At 43.8% G+C, this 16360-nt stretch overlaps 1 protein-coding gene across 4 annotated transcripts in view; it reads left to right on the top strand.

Moving 5' to 3' along the window:
• The window catches only part of edil3a (EGF like and discoidin domains 3a), a 126469-nt gene that overhangs the window by 74501 nt on the left and 35608 nt on the right, over window positions 1-16360 (top strand). For all 4 annotated transcript variants that reach the window (XM_085425309.1, XM_085425311.1, XM_085425312.1 and 1 more), the window contains 3 exons: window positions 14206-14361; window positions 15170-15314; window positions 15533-15717. In XM_085425309.1, coding sequence (XP_085281435.1) covers window positions 14206-14361; window positions 15170-15314; window positions 15533-15717 — 486 coding nt within the window. The remainder of the gene's footprint in view (window positions 1-14205; window positions 14362-15169; window positions 15315-15532; window positions 15718-16360) is intronic.

Below are 16360 nucleotides of genomic sequence, written 5' to 3' on the forward strand. Positions count from 1 at the left end.
ATTACAGATCCTGTAAAACTGATGGCTAGCTTGCTCTTAATAAAGACTCACCATAGGTTTAAGCTGTAGGGTAGAACAGATACTGCTGCAGTTTGGATTAACATGAGAAACAACATCAAGTGGCAAACCGTTTACTTTTTAAAATCTTTATTCAGCGGCACCATCTCTTGTTTTGTTTGAATTGTGATTTACTCACAATAGTAGCTGTGCTGCCACTGTATCTGTTGTCAGAAATTGACTTTTGCAAAGTCCCCTACCGACAAAACTTTGTTGCATTGTTTTGTAATTATTCAGAGGTATTGTTGGTTTCTGTTTGTTAAGCGTTTTATGTTTTACTGAGCTATCGAGAGAAGTTTGATGTTTAAATTTATACTCAACTGTGTTGTAAACAGTAATTTTCTTGTTATCCGTGGAAAAAAAAAGGATTAATTGAATTCTGCTCAACAATTCCCTTCGTATTTTTGTCCTTTTGTACCCTAGAGTGTTTGTATAACCACCTAGAGGGCTTTCGTCAATAACAAGCATATAATTGTAAAATGAAAATGTGTGTTTATAGCAGCAAAGCACTGAGGCACAAAACCCTCCTCTTACTCCGACTTTGTTATAGTTAACCTTCACACTGTGCCATTAGTCGGTGCTTACTGTCAAAGAGCTGCATAGACAGATCGATATCATGGATTAGTTGTTGATCCTGAATTATGTCTGCACATCATATCAATAGATTCTGTCCTCTCTGGTCCTGCACTGTGGAAATCTTATTAATGTGTAGTCTTACAAAATTGTACTGATAAGAGCCTGGGAGCAGTTTTTTGCACTGAGTGAAGTGATGGTATTTAAATGTTTGCATCATTATTACCCAAAATGTAAACTGACCTAAGAGGAAATGGATTTATTTCTTTGGATTTATAGCAAAAATTCATTCTAAAACAGCTCTAGCACATGAAAACAGTTCTGATATCTGGATTTGCGCTCAACTCAAGATTTTCTACTCTTCATAAATAGACTCTGAGTTATATAGGATTTTTAAGGCGGATACCAATACCGATATTTGGTGATCTAAACATGCGATATATTGGCCAATAATTTTTATTTCGTATCAGACACACAAAACATGTTTAATACCATTTTATATTCAGAACAAGTTGTGGATTATTAATTTACGCGTTGCCCGACTCTGCTCAGATCAGCTGGTTGTTGTGTTTGCAGCTTTGCAAACACGTTTCCATCTGAGAAGTTGCAGAGGCCTCCCTAGTGGACAGACTATTCGATATCAGAATTCACACCTTGGTTAACAGGTCTTTCTCTGGTCTCTTCTTTATTTTTTAAATGTTCCTTTAATGGCTATTATAAGTGCAGGTATCTTTAAATAGCTAATAATGGCCGATGACCCCTGCAGATACATCGGTCAGGCTCCAGTAATAGAGATCAATAGTAATAATGAACTATTTTGGAAATAAGGTGTTTTTTTTCTCACATTACATTCCTCTCACTCTGTACTGTGATGACAGACAGCAAACTTTGAAGCACGCTGTTGTCAGATATAAGAGAAACAGACAATGAACCGTGAACAAAGTATAATCGAAAAACACCATGACAGTGTGATGGAGAAAGTGAAGCTGTATGTAACAACAAGAGAAAAATAAGACAGGACAAAAATGGATTTGTAAAAAAAAGAAAGAAAGAGATGATTGAGAGAAGAGAGCCCTGGCACATGGAGAGGGTGAGGAGAGCGGCACATCAAACATTCAGGCAGCTTGTTTGACTTTAATGATGCCATGTGGGATGCTACGCAGGGTGCTGTAGGCATTGTGTGTTTCTACATAGGGCCTGGATAATTGGGATGTGAGTACAGAGGTATACAGTCATGTCAGTGTTTTGGGATTATGCTAAGGAGTCGGTGGTGTGCTTTTGTAGTGTGGAGTGACTGTTCACATGTCTGTCATGCAAAGCAGGTTACACTGACAGATGACAATCCCGTCAGGAGACACTTCAGGTTTGTATGGCTATTTGTAAGGTTTACTCTGGAGCAGAATGTACTACAGTATGTGTTTGGATGCCAGCCAGTTTCAGCTCTTTCCCCCTAAATCTCAACAAATGAATCAGCCGTACACAGAGCAACGAATTTTGAATAATACATCATAGATTTTCAGACAAAGCACTTCATATGCCTTTGTTTGCATTTATGTTGGTTTGTGTGTTTTTGATTTGTGCGTGAGTGTGAGCTCGCTACTGTTCACACATCTATGTACCGTGAGACAGCCTTGCCACTTCTAGCTCACACATAAAATTGCATTTGAGCACTCAAGGGAAATATGCTGCCGGTCTCACCAATATCAGCAAAATATAGCTTTAGCCGGCTGTGCTGGAAGAATGAAACAATACAAATCACTTGTGAAGGCTAAAAGGGTCTATACATATTTCACCTGCAGTTAAGCAATTAATGACATTACATTAAAATGCAGATCTCCATCAGTATGGACACATTTCTTTGTTTATAGAACACGCTTAGATTCTTGGACTTCAATTCTGTTCCTATCTGAGAAGCTATTTCCTCTTCATTCCAGCGTGACCTCAGTTATTAAAACATTCTACCGTCTGCTGTGGTTGAAATGTGACCCTGAGAAAGGTTTTTCTGTCACAGTTTATTTTATAATCGCAGCATGACTGCACGGAGGTTAAATTGAATAAAGCCTTTGGACACATAGGCTTGAACGTTACGACTTTGAACTAAAAGGCCTGAGATTTCCTCCCAAAACAAACTCTTAGATAAAACCAGTTAAGATTTTGAGGTCTTAAACTTGCCGCTGCACCTTTAGCACTGAGAGCAACAACATGATTTGTACTCTGAGTTATTTAGCAGTTTCTAACAGTGGTATGGCGGCCATCAATCCCTTAGCAGAGAAGCATCAAATCACTCACAGTGGTTAACTTGCCTATTTCTGCTTCTGCTACAACACCTCGGTGGTGCTTCGATCTTTAGGTGCTTTATAAATGGTGTGAAGATTTGTTTTCCTGCCATTTAAAATCATTTAAACTTCTTCAATGTCCATCTGTTCACATACAATAACGTGCTTGTATATCACCAGCTACTGCTGGCTTTTGTTGGCCTATAAGTTGGCACTTTAATATAGTTATGATTGTGTTAAAGAATATAAAGTTTGATTACTGTACACACTAAACATTACTGAAATAAAAAACAAGAAAGAAAGAACAAAGAGATGCTGATGTTCAGCACTCTTGAGCCAACCTGTATTTATTTATATTTTCTGGCAATATAGTATTTATTTACTAGGGATAGAATATGTGCAGCCATTTACTGAAACACACATGAAAATACAGCAACAATGGCAACAACAGAGTTTGTACAGTGGTGCCACAGGGCTGTTAGGTAGCTTCAAGGGCAGTCTAATTGTTACAATATTGTTGCAATTCCCTCCGCAGTTCTGATCTCAGCATGTAATCAACAAGGGGTATATTTTGCCTGACCTTTGTATGCCTGTGTGTACGCATGTGTGTGATGTTTTGCTTGTTGGTATGAATATTCTGTGTGTGGAATAATTAGTGGTCTTAACAACATACAGGGAGTGCAGAATTATTAGGCAAATGAGTATTTTGTCCACATCATCCTCTTCATGCATGTTGTCTTACTCCAAGCTGTATAGGCTCGAAAGCCTACTACCAATTAAGCATATTAGGTGATGTGCATCTCTGTAATGAGAAGGGGTGTGGTCTAATGACATCAACACCCTATATCAGGTGTGCATAATTATTAGGCAACGTCCTTTCCTTTGGCAAAATGGGTCAAAAGAAGGACTTGACAGGCTCAGAAAAGTCAAAAATAGTGAGATATCTTGCAGAGGGATGCTGCAGTCTCAAAATTGCAAAGCTTCTGAAGCGTGATCATCGAACAATCAAGCGTTTCATTCAAAATAGTCAACAGGGTCGCAAGAAGCGTGTGGAAAAGCCAAGGCGCAAAATAACTGCCCATGAACTGAGAAAAGTCAAGCGTGCAGCTGCCAAGATGCCACTTGCCACCAGTTTGGCCATATTTCAGAGCTGCAACATCACTGGAGTGCCCAAAAGCACAAGGTGTGCAATACTCAGAGACATGGTCAAGGTAAGAAAGGCTGAAAGACGACCACCACTGAACAAGACACACAAGCTGAAACGTCAAGACTGGGCCAAGAAATATCTCAAGACTGGTTTTTCTAAGGTTTTATGGACTGATGAAATGAGAGTGAGTCTTGATGGGCCAGATGGATGGGCCCGTGGCTGGATTGGTAAAGGGCAGAGAGCTCCAGTCCGACTCAGACGCCAGCAAGGTGGAGGTGGAGTACTGGTTTGGGCTGGTATCATCAAAGATGAGCTTGTGGGGCCTTTTCGGGTTGAGGATGGAGTCAAGCTCAACTCCCAGTCCTACTGCCAGTTTCTGGAAGACACCTTCTTCAAGCAGTGGTACAGGAAGAAGTCTGCATCCTTCAAGAAAAACATGATTTTCATGCAGGACAATGCTCCATCACACGCGTCCAAGTACTCCACAGCGTGGCTGGCAAGAAAGGGTATAAAAGAAGAAAAACTAATGACATGGCCACCTTGTTCACCTGATCTGAACCCCATTGAGAACCTGTGGTCCATCATCAAATGTGAGATTTACAAGGAGGGAAAACAGTACACCTCTCTGAACAGTGTCTGGGAGGCTGTGGTTGCTGCTGCACGCAATGTTGATGGTGAACAGATCAAAACACTGACAGAATCCATGGATGGCAGGCTTTTGAGTGTCCTTGCACAGAAAGGTGGCTATATTGGTCGCTGATTTGTTTTTGTTTTGTTTTTGAATGTCAGAAATGTATATTTGTGAATGTGGAGATGTTATATTAGTTTCACTGGTGAAAATAAACCCCTCCTTGAATCGCTACCTTATCGTGGTGGAGGGGTTTGTGTGTCCCAGGGATCCCAGGGGCTATGTTGTCTGGGGACTTTTGCCCCCTGGTAGGGTCTCCCATGGCAAATTGGCCCTGGGTGAGGGACCAGACAAAGAGCGATTCATAAGACCCTTATGAAAAGGACACCGAGGGAACAGTTTACCCTGCCCGGGATAGGGTTACCGGGGCCCCGCCCTGGAGCCAGGCCCGGGGAGGGTGCCCGAGGGCGAGCGTCTGGTGGCCGGGCCTTAGTCCATGGGGTCCGGCCGGGCACAGCCCGAAGAGGAGACATGGGCCCATCCTCCCGCAGGCCCACCACCCGCAGGAGGCGCCATAGGGGTCGGGTGCATTGTGTGCCGGGTGGCGGCCAGGAGCGGAGGCCCTGGCGGACTGACCCCCGGCTGCCAAGACTGGCAATAGGGACATGGAATGTCACCTCTCTGGTGGGGAAGGAGCCTGAGTTAGTGCGTGAGGTTGAGAGGTACCGGCTAGATATAGTCGGGCTCACCTCTACACATGGCTTGGGCTCTGGAACCAGTCTCCTGGAGAGGGGCTGGACTCTGTCTCAGTCTGGAGTTGCCCCTGGTGAGAGGCGGCGGGCTGGGGTGGGTATCCTAATATCCCCTCGGCTTGCTGCCGGTACGTTGGGGTTTTTCCCGGTGGACGAGAGGGTTTGTTCCCTGCGCCTTAGGGTCGGGGAACGGGTCCTGACTGTCATCTGCGCTTATGCGCCGAGTGGCAGTTCAGAGTACCCAGCCTTCTTAGAGTCCCTGGGGGGGGTGCTGGAGGGTGCTCCACCTGGAGACTCTGTTGTCCTGCTGGGAGACTTCAATGCTCACGTGGGTAACGACAGCGAGGCCTGGAGGGGCGTGATTGGGAGGAACGGCCTCCCTGATCTGAACCCGAGCGGTGCTCTGTTATTGGACTTCTGTGCTAACCACAGTTTGGCCATAACGAACACCCTGTTCGAACATAAGAGTGTCCATAAGTGCACGTGGCACCAGGACGCTCTAGGCCGTAGGTCGATGATCGATTTTGTAATCGTATCAGCAGACCTGCGACCATATGTTCTGGACACTCGGGTAAAGAGAGGGGCTGAGCTGTCAACTGATCACCACCTGGTGGTGAGTTGGATCAGGTGGCAGGGGAGGACGCTGGACAGACCTGGTGCACCTAAACGCGTAGTGAGGGTGTGCTGGGAACGTCTAGCAGAGGCCCCAGTCCGCGAGATCTTCAACGCACACCTCCGGCAGAGCTTCGACAGCATTCCGAGGGAGACTGGGGACATTGAACATGGTCCATTCGGACTCAGAGTCTCCATTGCCGAAGCTGCTGCATTGAGCTGCGGCCGCAAGGTGGTGGGTGCCTGCCGTGGTGGTAATCCCCAAACCAAATGGTGGACACCAGAGGTGAAGGGAGCCACCAGGCTGAAGAAGGAGTCCTATCGGGCTTGGTTAGCCTGTGGGACTCCGGAGGCAGCCGACAGGTATCGACAGGCCAAGCGGAATGCGGCTCGGGCAGTGGCTGAAGCAAAAACTCGGGTGTGGGAGGAGTTCGGAGAGGCCATGGAAAAAGACTTTCGGACTGCCTCGAAGAGATTCTGGCAAACCGTCAGACGTCTCAGGAGGGGAAAGCGGTGCTCTACCTGCACTGTGTATAGTGCTGGCGGAGCGCTGCTGACGTCGACTGAGAAAATTGTCAGGCGGTGGAAGGAATACTTCGAGGACCTCCTTAATCCCACTGACACGTCTTCCGAGGAGGAAGCAGAGTCTGGGGATGAGGGGAATGACCCGCCAATTTCCGGGGGCGAGGTCACTGAGGCAGTTAAACAACTCCTTGGTGGCAGAGCCCCTGGTGTTGATGAGGTCCGCCCCGAGTTCCTGAAGGCTCTGGACGTTGTAGGGCTGTCCTGGTTGACACGCCTCTGCAATGTTGCGTGGAGATCAGGGGCAGTACCTGTGGACTGGCAGACCGGGGTGGTGGTCCCCATCTTTAAGAAAGGGGACCGGAGGGTGTGTTCCAACTACAGGGGGATCACACTCCTCAGCCTCCCTGGGAAAGTCTATGCCAGGGTGCTGGAAAGGAGAGTTCGTCCGTTAGTCGAACCTCGGATACAGGAGGAACAATGCGGTTTTCGTCCTGGTCGCGGAACACTGGACCAGCTCTTTATCCTCTCCAGGATACTTGAGGGTGCATGGGAGTTTGCCCAACCAGTCTACATGTGTTTTGTGGACTTGGAGAAGGCATTCGACCGTGTCCCTCGGGGTGTCCTGTGAGAGGTGTTGCGGGAATATGGGGTGTCTGGCCCATTGCTACGGGCCATTCGATCCCTATACAACCGTTGCAAGAGCTTGGTTCGCATTGCCGGCAATAAGTCGGACTCGTTCCCGGTGGGTGATGGGCTTCGCCAGGGCTGCCCTTTGTCTCCGGTTCTGTTCATAATTTTTATGGACAGGATTTCTAGGCGCAGCCAAGTGGCGGAGGGCTTTCGCTTTGGTGGCCTCAGAATCTCATCTCTGATTTTTGCAGATGATGTGGTTCTGTTGGCTTCATCGGGTGAAGGCCTCCAGCTCGCACTGGAACGGTTCGCAGCCGAGTGTGAAGCAGCGGGAATGAGGATCAGCACCTCCAAATCTGAGGCCATGGTTCTCAGCCGGAAAAGGGTGGAGTGCCCACTCCGGGTCGGGGATGAGTTCCTGCCACAAGTGGAGGAGTTCAAGTATCTCGGGGTCTTGTTCGCGAGTGATGGGAGAAGGGAGCCGGAGATCGACAGACGGATTGGGGCTGCAGCTGCAGTAATGCGGACGCTGCACCGGTCCGTCGTGGTGAAGAGGGAGCTGAGTGTAAAAGCGAAGCTCTCAATTTACCGGTCGATCTACGTCCCTACCCTCACCTATGGCCACGAGCTGTGGGTAGTGACCGAAAGAACGAGATCGCGGATACAAGCGGCAGAAATGAGCTTCCTCCGAAGGGTGGCTGGCCTCTCCCTTAGAGATAGGGTGAGAAGTTCGGCCATCCAGGAGGGGCTCAGAGTAGAGCAGCTGCTGCTCCACATCGAAAGGAGCCAGCTGAGGTGGTTCGGGCATCTGACAAGGATGCCCCCTGGGCGCCTCCTGGGTGAGGTGTTCCAGGCATGTCCCACCGGGAGGAGGCCCCGGGGCAGACCCAGGACATGCTGGAGAGATTATATCTCTCGGCTGGCCTGGGAACGCCTTGGTATTCCCCCGGATAAGCTGGAGGAGGTGGCTGGGGAGAGGGAGGTCTGGGCCTCTTTGCTTAGGCTGCTGCCCCCGCGACCCGGCCCCGGACAAAGCGGATGAAGATGGATGGATGGATGGATGGTGAAAATAAACAATTGAATGGGTATATATTTGTTTTTTGTTAAGTTGCCTAATAATTATGCACAGTAATAGTCACCTGCACACACAGATATCCCCCTAAAATAGCTAAAACTAAAGACAAACTAAAAACTACTTCCAAAAACATTCAGCTTTGATATTAATAAGTTTTTTGGGTTCATTGAGAACATGGTTGTTGTTCAATAATAAAATTATTCCTCAAAAATACAATTCAATTCAATTCAATTCAATTTTATTTATATAGCGCCAAATCACAACATAAGTCGCCTCAAGGCGCTTCATAGATACAGAGAAAAACCCAACAATCATATGACCCCCTATGAGCAAGCACTTTGGCAACAGTGGGAAGGAAAAACTCCCTTTTAACAGGAAGAAACCTCCGGCAGAACCAGGCTCAGGGAGGGGCGGCCATCTGCTGCGACCGGTTGGAGTGAGAGAAGGAAGACAGGATAAAAGACATGCTGTGGAAGAGAGACAGAGGTTAATAACAGATATGATTCAATGCAGAGAGGTCTATTAACACATAGTGAGTGAGAAAGGTGACTCGAAAGGAAAAACTCAATGCATCATGGGATGCATTGAGTTTTACAACTTGCCTGATAATTCTGCACTCCCTATAAATGACTCAAAGCTAGCTGTTCTGCAGTCAGCTGCGTTTTTACCTGGAGGTTGTTGTTGTCGTAAATAAATGCAGTTCTGCCTGTTTTTACTTAGAGCAAGATTTCGAGCTCTGGAAAGATTCTAATGGAAAATATGTTTTAAAAATGTCCTGTTTTTCTTTTTTATTTATCAGAATCCAGTCAATTAAAACCAATATGACATAAGTGAATGTGTCACGTGCAGAAAGAAACTAAATGTTCAAAGTTTCCATCGTGATTTGAGCTCCAGCTAACAAGTATGTCATTACTGCTTGTGCTCTTAATGATTTTCTCAATTATCCATTCTGCTTGCAAAATGTGAAGAAACAATGAAAAATGGCTATAATAATTTCTCAGAGTCAAGCTGCCATTCGCTGACAAATTGTTTCAGTCCTAGTCATTATGCATAACTCAATTAGCTTCTGACATGTATTTTTATGGCAGGGGACTACAAATGTAGATAAAAACAAGCAGTAATGGCTGAATTATCTACATGTATTAGCACAGGTTGAATTTTTGTTTTAATTATGAATTTGGCTCTCTAAATTCTCAAAAATAGTTTTTTTAGGCAGTCTCAAAGGATGAGGGGAAAATTAAAGCTCCCGTGTTAATGACCTTAAGTATGTATGTATATTTTCTTTATGCCTCTCGAACAGTTATGCTGAACATTTTCTGGCGGTACTGAAAACATTACAGGGAAAAACAGGTTGAATCATGCTGTGCAAACAAAGGATATGTTCTTTGTTTTGCAAATAGAGTCTGAGAACAGAAAATATTTGATGTAGATTTTTTTTTTACTTTAGAGGCTCATTTTACTGAGTGCTTCGTACACAGGTTGCTGTCTGTGTCTGGAACAAGAGAGAGTGAAATTGTGAAAGGGTAAAAGTTCATTCTATACTTCTTTCTTTAATATGCTGCAGTGTTACTATTTTATATCTAAACCAAATTTACAGAGTACACAGTGTATGCTAAGTGTATGCTCTTTGTTAGATTATAATGAAAAAAAACCTTCAATAGCAAACTATATCTAAAATGCAAGCTCATCCTACTACAAGACATCAACCTCTGAATGCGGATCTGAATTGTTTTTTTAGACGAGAGCTGCAGCTGCAGACCAAAAGTAATAGAAAAGGGAAAAAGATCAAACTGTGCTAAATACTGAGTCACTCAGTCTCATTAGCAATGACCCTAAACTGCACAGATACATAATATATAACCCATATCAGAGAAATGTCAACAAAATTTTGCTAGCAGTTTATAAAGTTATAGTTTATATAGTTATAAAGTTATGATTTTGTAAAATTAGACAAACATAGAAAGCTATAGTCTCACAAATTTGCTAGGTACCTGATTTCTTTCTTTTGTTTTCTCATTGTAAATATTTATTTTGCATTTCTTTTTTTAACAAGACATGCATCACTATTAGCACTCGAGCGACAGAGGTCCTTTTCTGAGTGGTGAATTAAAATGTGAAGAATCACCCCAATTACCTCAGCGGTGGCCTTTTAGTGACAGGGCTTCTAATTAGTGCAAGAAGTATCTATCTCTGTGGAGAATAATGAGAAGAGCAAAGAAATGCTGTGAATTGGAAAGTGTGGGTCACTGCGGCTCCGAGGCTCTAAGAGGTTTCCTCATGTATAATTACCATGATACGTTGGTTTAAGCGTGTAGAAAAAATTGGCGTAATTGAGTCGTAGCCCTAAAAGTGGAAATTAAGATACAAATCACTGCTGTAAAATATTTATTTCTTTTTTTGACAGTTCAAGCATAGATGATAACCATTATAAACAGCGCTGGATCTGTTAGAGGCGATGTTCTAATCTCGAATGTCGTCAGGAGACAATGCTTAGAGCATTTCTGCTTTTTCAATAACAGAAAAAGGAGAATATAACTTGAGCTCGTGCTCTCAAATATTTTACTTGTAAATTGCCTTATTTCATAGTAATGTTACCACTCGTTTACCAGAAAATGTGCTCAAGCCCGCAGAATACCACAGCAAATGTAGTCGCACTGCCAGTTCCATTTTTGGCACAGGCTTTTAAAGGGTTTGTGCTCTTAAACAGACTTTAGCTAACAAACATAAAGCGAAATGCAGGCTTCTTTCTTTTCACTAAGTTGCTGTGTGAAATGCACAGACACAATAACAGCAGCACTGACTCACACAGAACCAGCCTAATTCATAGGAGTAATTAAAATTCTGTTTTAGTCTGCATTTCTTTTATTGGTTTGGCTGTCCCAGGTTAATGGTCCTTTGCCTAATACTTCCTCAGAAGTGTGCTACTGCTACCCATCTGTTCTGCACAGAAATGGAAAGTTAGACAGCTGTGTTTTTATATTTTGACAGGGAATGAGATAGATGAGCCTTTTTTAGTGAAAATGACGCTGTTTCATTTCAATGTAGTTCCAACAAAGAATAACTGTCATCAGCTCTTATTTTCTTTATCTTATTTGTCACAGTCTGAGAGGCTATGTTGGTCTGAGAATTGCCCAGTGCCCTCTGGCTCTACTCCCCCCCCCCCCCCCCCCCCCCCCCCCCACACACACACACACAGGTTTTTTTTAATCAGTGTTAAAATTGACTGTAATAAATGGCAAATAGTATGTGTCTGTGAGTACAATGAACACAGCATCACTCCTTAGTCACCACAGGCTTCTGCGTTTTGCCACAGTGAAGTTAGCTGTCATCAACTGTCATCAGCTGTCTCATTTTTTTTATACAAGCTCACCAGAAATTACAGGCGAGTGGCATTTTTTTTAACCAGTGCTGACAGATTGAAGACAAAGACTGTAGGGAAGCATAGATGTGGCGGGTCTAATATTACTCACAGGTCTTTCAAACTTGCTGCAGTTGTGAATAGAGAAGAAGAACCAGCCGGTGTGATAGGCTGAGGTTTCTTCCAGTCAATCAGTATTCCTCAGAAATGTAAAACTCTGTCAGCGACTATCACCGAGACAAGCTGGTGTTGACACCATCAAGTCTTCTGCACTGATATTGAAGAGACAGGATCCTTAAAGAGACACTTTGTTTATTTTGAGTTCACCGTTAATACCATCGGTTTTTGTAAAACACTCTATATATATATATATAGACTTTGTATCCAAGAAAGTCCAGTGATTAGAAAATCGACACGCTGTCAAACATGCTGCTGCTTTGCCAAAAGAAAATGTTCAGGAAAATATTGAAAATGCATCCTCTGGCCATTTCATTAGTTACACTGGTGTAATTGGTTATTATTAACCCAAATATTTTATGTGGAAATCAGATGGAAGTAGGGCTGTGCGATATGACCAAAATCTCATATCCCGATATTAAGACATCTATCGTCCGTTAACGATGTAAATCACAAAAATGTAACATTTTCTGTAAATTCTGTGAATCTCGGGCAGCTCGACTTGCGTGAAGTGTTTCCAGCTGGGCGTCGCTTACCTGGAGTCGAGTGTTTTAACCGATGCATGAAACTATACATTTTTAGACATAAGTTGTAACAGCCGCCGTTTTCTTTGCGAGTATTTATTACATGGCGTGCTGCGGGGAAAAGCCTGTTCTAACGTTTGAGTCCAAGGTTTATTTTTAGCACCTGGCGGCTCTTTTTTGCTTCTCATCCGTAAACACTCTGCATCTTTCACGTGATTCGGTTTATTTGGAAAAGTCTCAACAGGATCTTGAGCTTTATTGTGAAAGGTTTATGTGGAACAAGCGGACACGCGGAGGTTTTACCGTCGTTGTTGCTAACGACAACGCATAAAAACAAACACTTGTCTGTCTGTAGTGTGGTTATATTAAATGTAAGAGAAAGAGAGAACTTTAAGAAATTATTATAGCCACTACAGTGACCATCAAAATAATGAAAAAATATTGCCGTAAACAGTTTATTTTGCGACACCACGAAACAAACGATAGCGTAAAATGAAACGATAGACGTTTTTATATCGTCATCCGATATATATCGTTATATCAAACAGCCCTAGATGGAAGTAACTCAGAGCATTTAGCCATTTAGACATGGTCAGGAGGAGTTCCTGCAGTTTAAACAGAGAATCAGAAAGGGTAAGAAAGGTGATTGGTGCCAGACAGGTATTTCAGAAACTGCTGATTTACTGGGTTTATATTGGTCCACATAAAGAGAAAATATCCAGTGAGCAGCATTTCTCTGGTTGAAAATGCTATGTTGATGGCAGAAGTCAGGAGAATGGCCAGACTGCTTCAACCTGACAGGAAGGCAACAGTAACTCAGATAACCATTCATTACATCCAAAATATGCAGGAAAACATCTTGAAGCAGACGGGCAACAGCAGAAGAAGACCACGCCGGGTGTCAGCTATGAACAGGAAACTGTGACAACTATTCACATGAACTCACCTGCATTGAACAAGAGAAGATTGCAGAAACACTGTGTGGTCTGATGAGTCTCAATTTCTCCTATGATGGGGTCAGAATGTGGTGTAAACACAAAAGCATGGACCCATCCTGTCTTCTATCAACAGTGCAATGATGGCGGGGATATTTTCTTGGCACATTTTGGCACTGATACTACCAGTTGAGCTTTGTTTAAATGCTACAGCCTATCTGAGTAGTGTTGCTGACCATGTTGATCTCTTTATGACCGCAGTTTACGTGTCTTCTGATGGCTGCTTCTAGCAGGTTAACTCACCATTTCACAAAGCTTACATCATATCAGATTGGTTTCTTGAAAAGAACAAGGAGTTCACTGTACAGATGCCAGACCAAATAAGGATGTTAATATGGACCACAACCTTAGAGGAATGCTTCCAACACCTTGCTGAATCATTGCCACAAATAATTAAGACAGTTCTGAACGCAAAACGGGGTTCAATGTTATGCTAGCAAGGTGTACCTAATGAAATGGCCGGTGAGCATATACTTTATCAAAATGAGCTGTCAGGGAAAGCTACTGAAGATATTGGTCTATATGTAATGAATCTGGTTTGTGGGTGCTGAGTAGGATCTATGGAAGCCATTCGTCATTTTCCTCTTTCTTAGTGCCTCTTTTTCCTCTTGGCTCACCAAGCTGCTTTACACTGGCACCATATTGACAGTTTGCACAGTGTGGGCAGACTGGATATGGGGTGTACAATTGATTAAATGTTCTATTTGGACACAGACTTTTAGAATAAGATGGATGGCCCTGACAGAAAAGATACAAGGGGGTGAACTGAACTCGATGACATGCATGCTCACAGACACTTACACCTCTATATACAGTGTCTGAAAATAAAGCTAGAATTTCATCTTCAGCCTATCTGTGTTTTTTTCTACTCCACAGATAAACCTGCAGAGGAGAATGAGGGTCACGGGCCTAATTACCCAGGGTGCAAAGCGTATCGGCAGCCCAGAGTACGTCAAGTCTTACAAAGTAGCCTACAGTGATGACGGGAAGACCTGGAGAACATACAAAGTCAAGGGCAAAGATGAGGATATGGTGAGACACTTGTACGGGCACACAGACATAGGTGTACGCATCCATCGTCACCCATTGCTTCTTGTTCTGTGGTAGACAGACGAAATACACACTCATACATGCGCACACATCGACTAGAGACTGTGCACTCAGTCAAGGACAGGGTGGAGGACATGATGAGATGGCTTTTTAATTAGCTAGCGCACACCGGGCCCATCCTGCTGCCCCTTACCCCCCTCCACTTTTATGACTTCTAGATTGAATTTTTATACTATTTGGGGATGAACAGCCACCAAATAGGCCACAGAGCATTCTATCATTCCTGACAGCAAGCCACGACTGTCCTCTCTTTGGCTGAGCTCCGAAACAACCAGACCTCCAAACTTATTATCAGATATGTTGTCAGATTTGTATGCTCTACGTCTGGGCTTTGATATTTTTAATTTAGAGCTCTTTTGTTTTGCTCAGTCAAAGCTAGACACGGCTATGACATGTCTATGTTTGTTTGTACATCTTTCGCTCCAATCATATAGTTTCTGTCAGGCTATCTTCAGCGATTTGGATGAAACACTCCAGAAGGTAACGTGATATAATTGGAGCACTAATTTAAAACACACCACTGTTCTTATGAATTACTGGCTCAAATGGTGCGACAAATTGTCTATTTTTCCCTGTAATTCTAGCTCATTGACCTTGAATGACAGTAATTTGTTGAGCGTGGAGTAGACACTAGAGACAGCGGCGGATAGACTGCCACATTATTGAAAACTGATCTGCTTCACCATCCTCCCCCGCCCCCCATCTGCTGTTATTTCATCCCTTGCAACAGATTTTCAGAGGAAATGTCGATAACAACGCTCCATCAGCCAACTCCTTCACCCCTCCCATTGAAGCCCAGTACGTGCGCATTTACCCCCAAGTCTGCAGGAGGCACTGTACTTTACGCATGGAGCTGCTCGGTTGTGAGCTAACAGGTGAGTGAGCTTTCTTTATCCAACTGAATACACTAATCACCATCATTATCATAAATGCATCATACTGGAATTTGGAAATCCACTCCAGTATGCCTCTTGCACAGTTGTTCCTCTTGTTTTTAAGTAGTGTCAGCACTGAATCCATTTTCAGGAGGCCTGGGGTTAGATGTAAAAAAAAAAAAAACAGTTTAGAGCCAATCTGTTTTTGTTGTTGCCAGGCTGTTCTGAACCACTGGGTATGAAGTCAGGCCATATCCAGGACTATCAGGTCACAGCCTCCAGCATCTTCAGGACGCTCAACATGGACATGTTCACTTGGGAGCCTGGGAAAGCCCGTTTAGACAAGCAGGGCAAGGTCAACGCTTGGACAGCTGGTCATAGCGACCAGTCGCAGTGGCTACAGGTGAGATATAATCTGAGCCAAGTCTGTTATCTGTTGCAGCTACTGTAGAGATAAATCAATGTATTAGCAGCAAAATGAACAACAGACACCCCTGTTCTTGCAGATAGCTGGCTTTCATTCTGATGAAGGATTAGCTCTTACCTCCCTGGCATAATAATTGATGGTTGTGCATGGTAATGCATGCCAATGGATTCAATTATATTTCATAGGGAAGGACTTCACTGTTCATGCCAGTTGAGAATTAAATTATCTCTTAAAAAACCACCTTTGTTAGCTGCTTCTCAGTATCCTTCTTGGAAACAGTCAGTAATAGGTTGTAAATTCTGTTTATTTCCATGTCAGTCTTTCTGAATCCAACACCCACACTGCCTCAGTTGGAAGAGTTGCGCCCTGTTATCTCTGGCTGCAGTCCAAGGCTTTCTATCTCTATGAAACCAGCCCATCTATTTGTTTTCATTACAGAAGTGAAGGCTAAACATGTCTCCTGAAAGGGACAAGACACGTCTCTAAGTGAACGTTTACCTCCCAGTCTTTCTGTTTAACAATATGTGAGATTGATGGTGGCTGAGGGAGTTTCAGATAGATATCAATAAGGCTCAGTCAGGCTTAGAATTCCCTTACGTATGGCCTCATATATTGGATT

The sequence above is a fragment of the Rhamphochromis longiceps genome, linkage group LG12 (assembly GCF_057381845.1).
Source record: "Rhamphochromis longiceps isolate RC_006_pf linkage group LG12, R_longiceps_female_GT1.1, whole genome shotgun sequence".
Classification (NCBI taxonomy): domain Eukaryota; kingdom Metazoa; phylum Chordata; class Actinopteri; order Cichliformes; family Cichlidae; genus Rhamphochromis; species Rhamphochromis longiceps.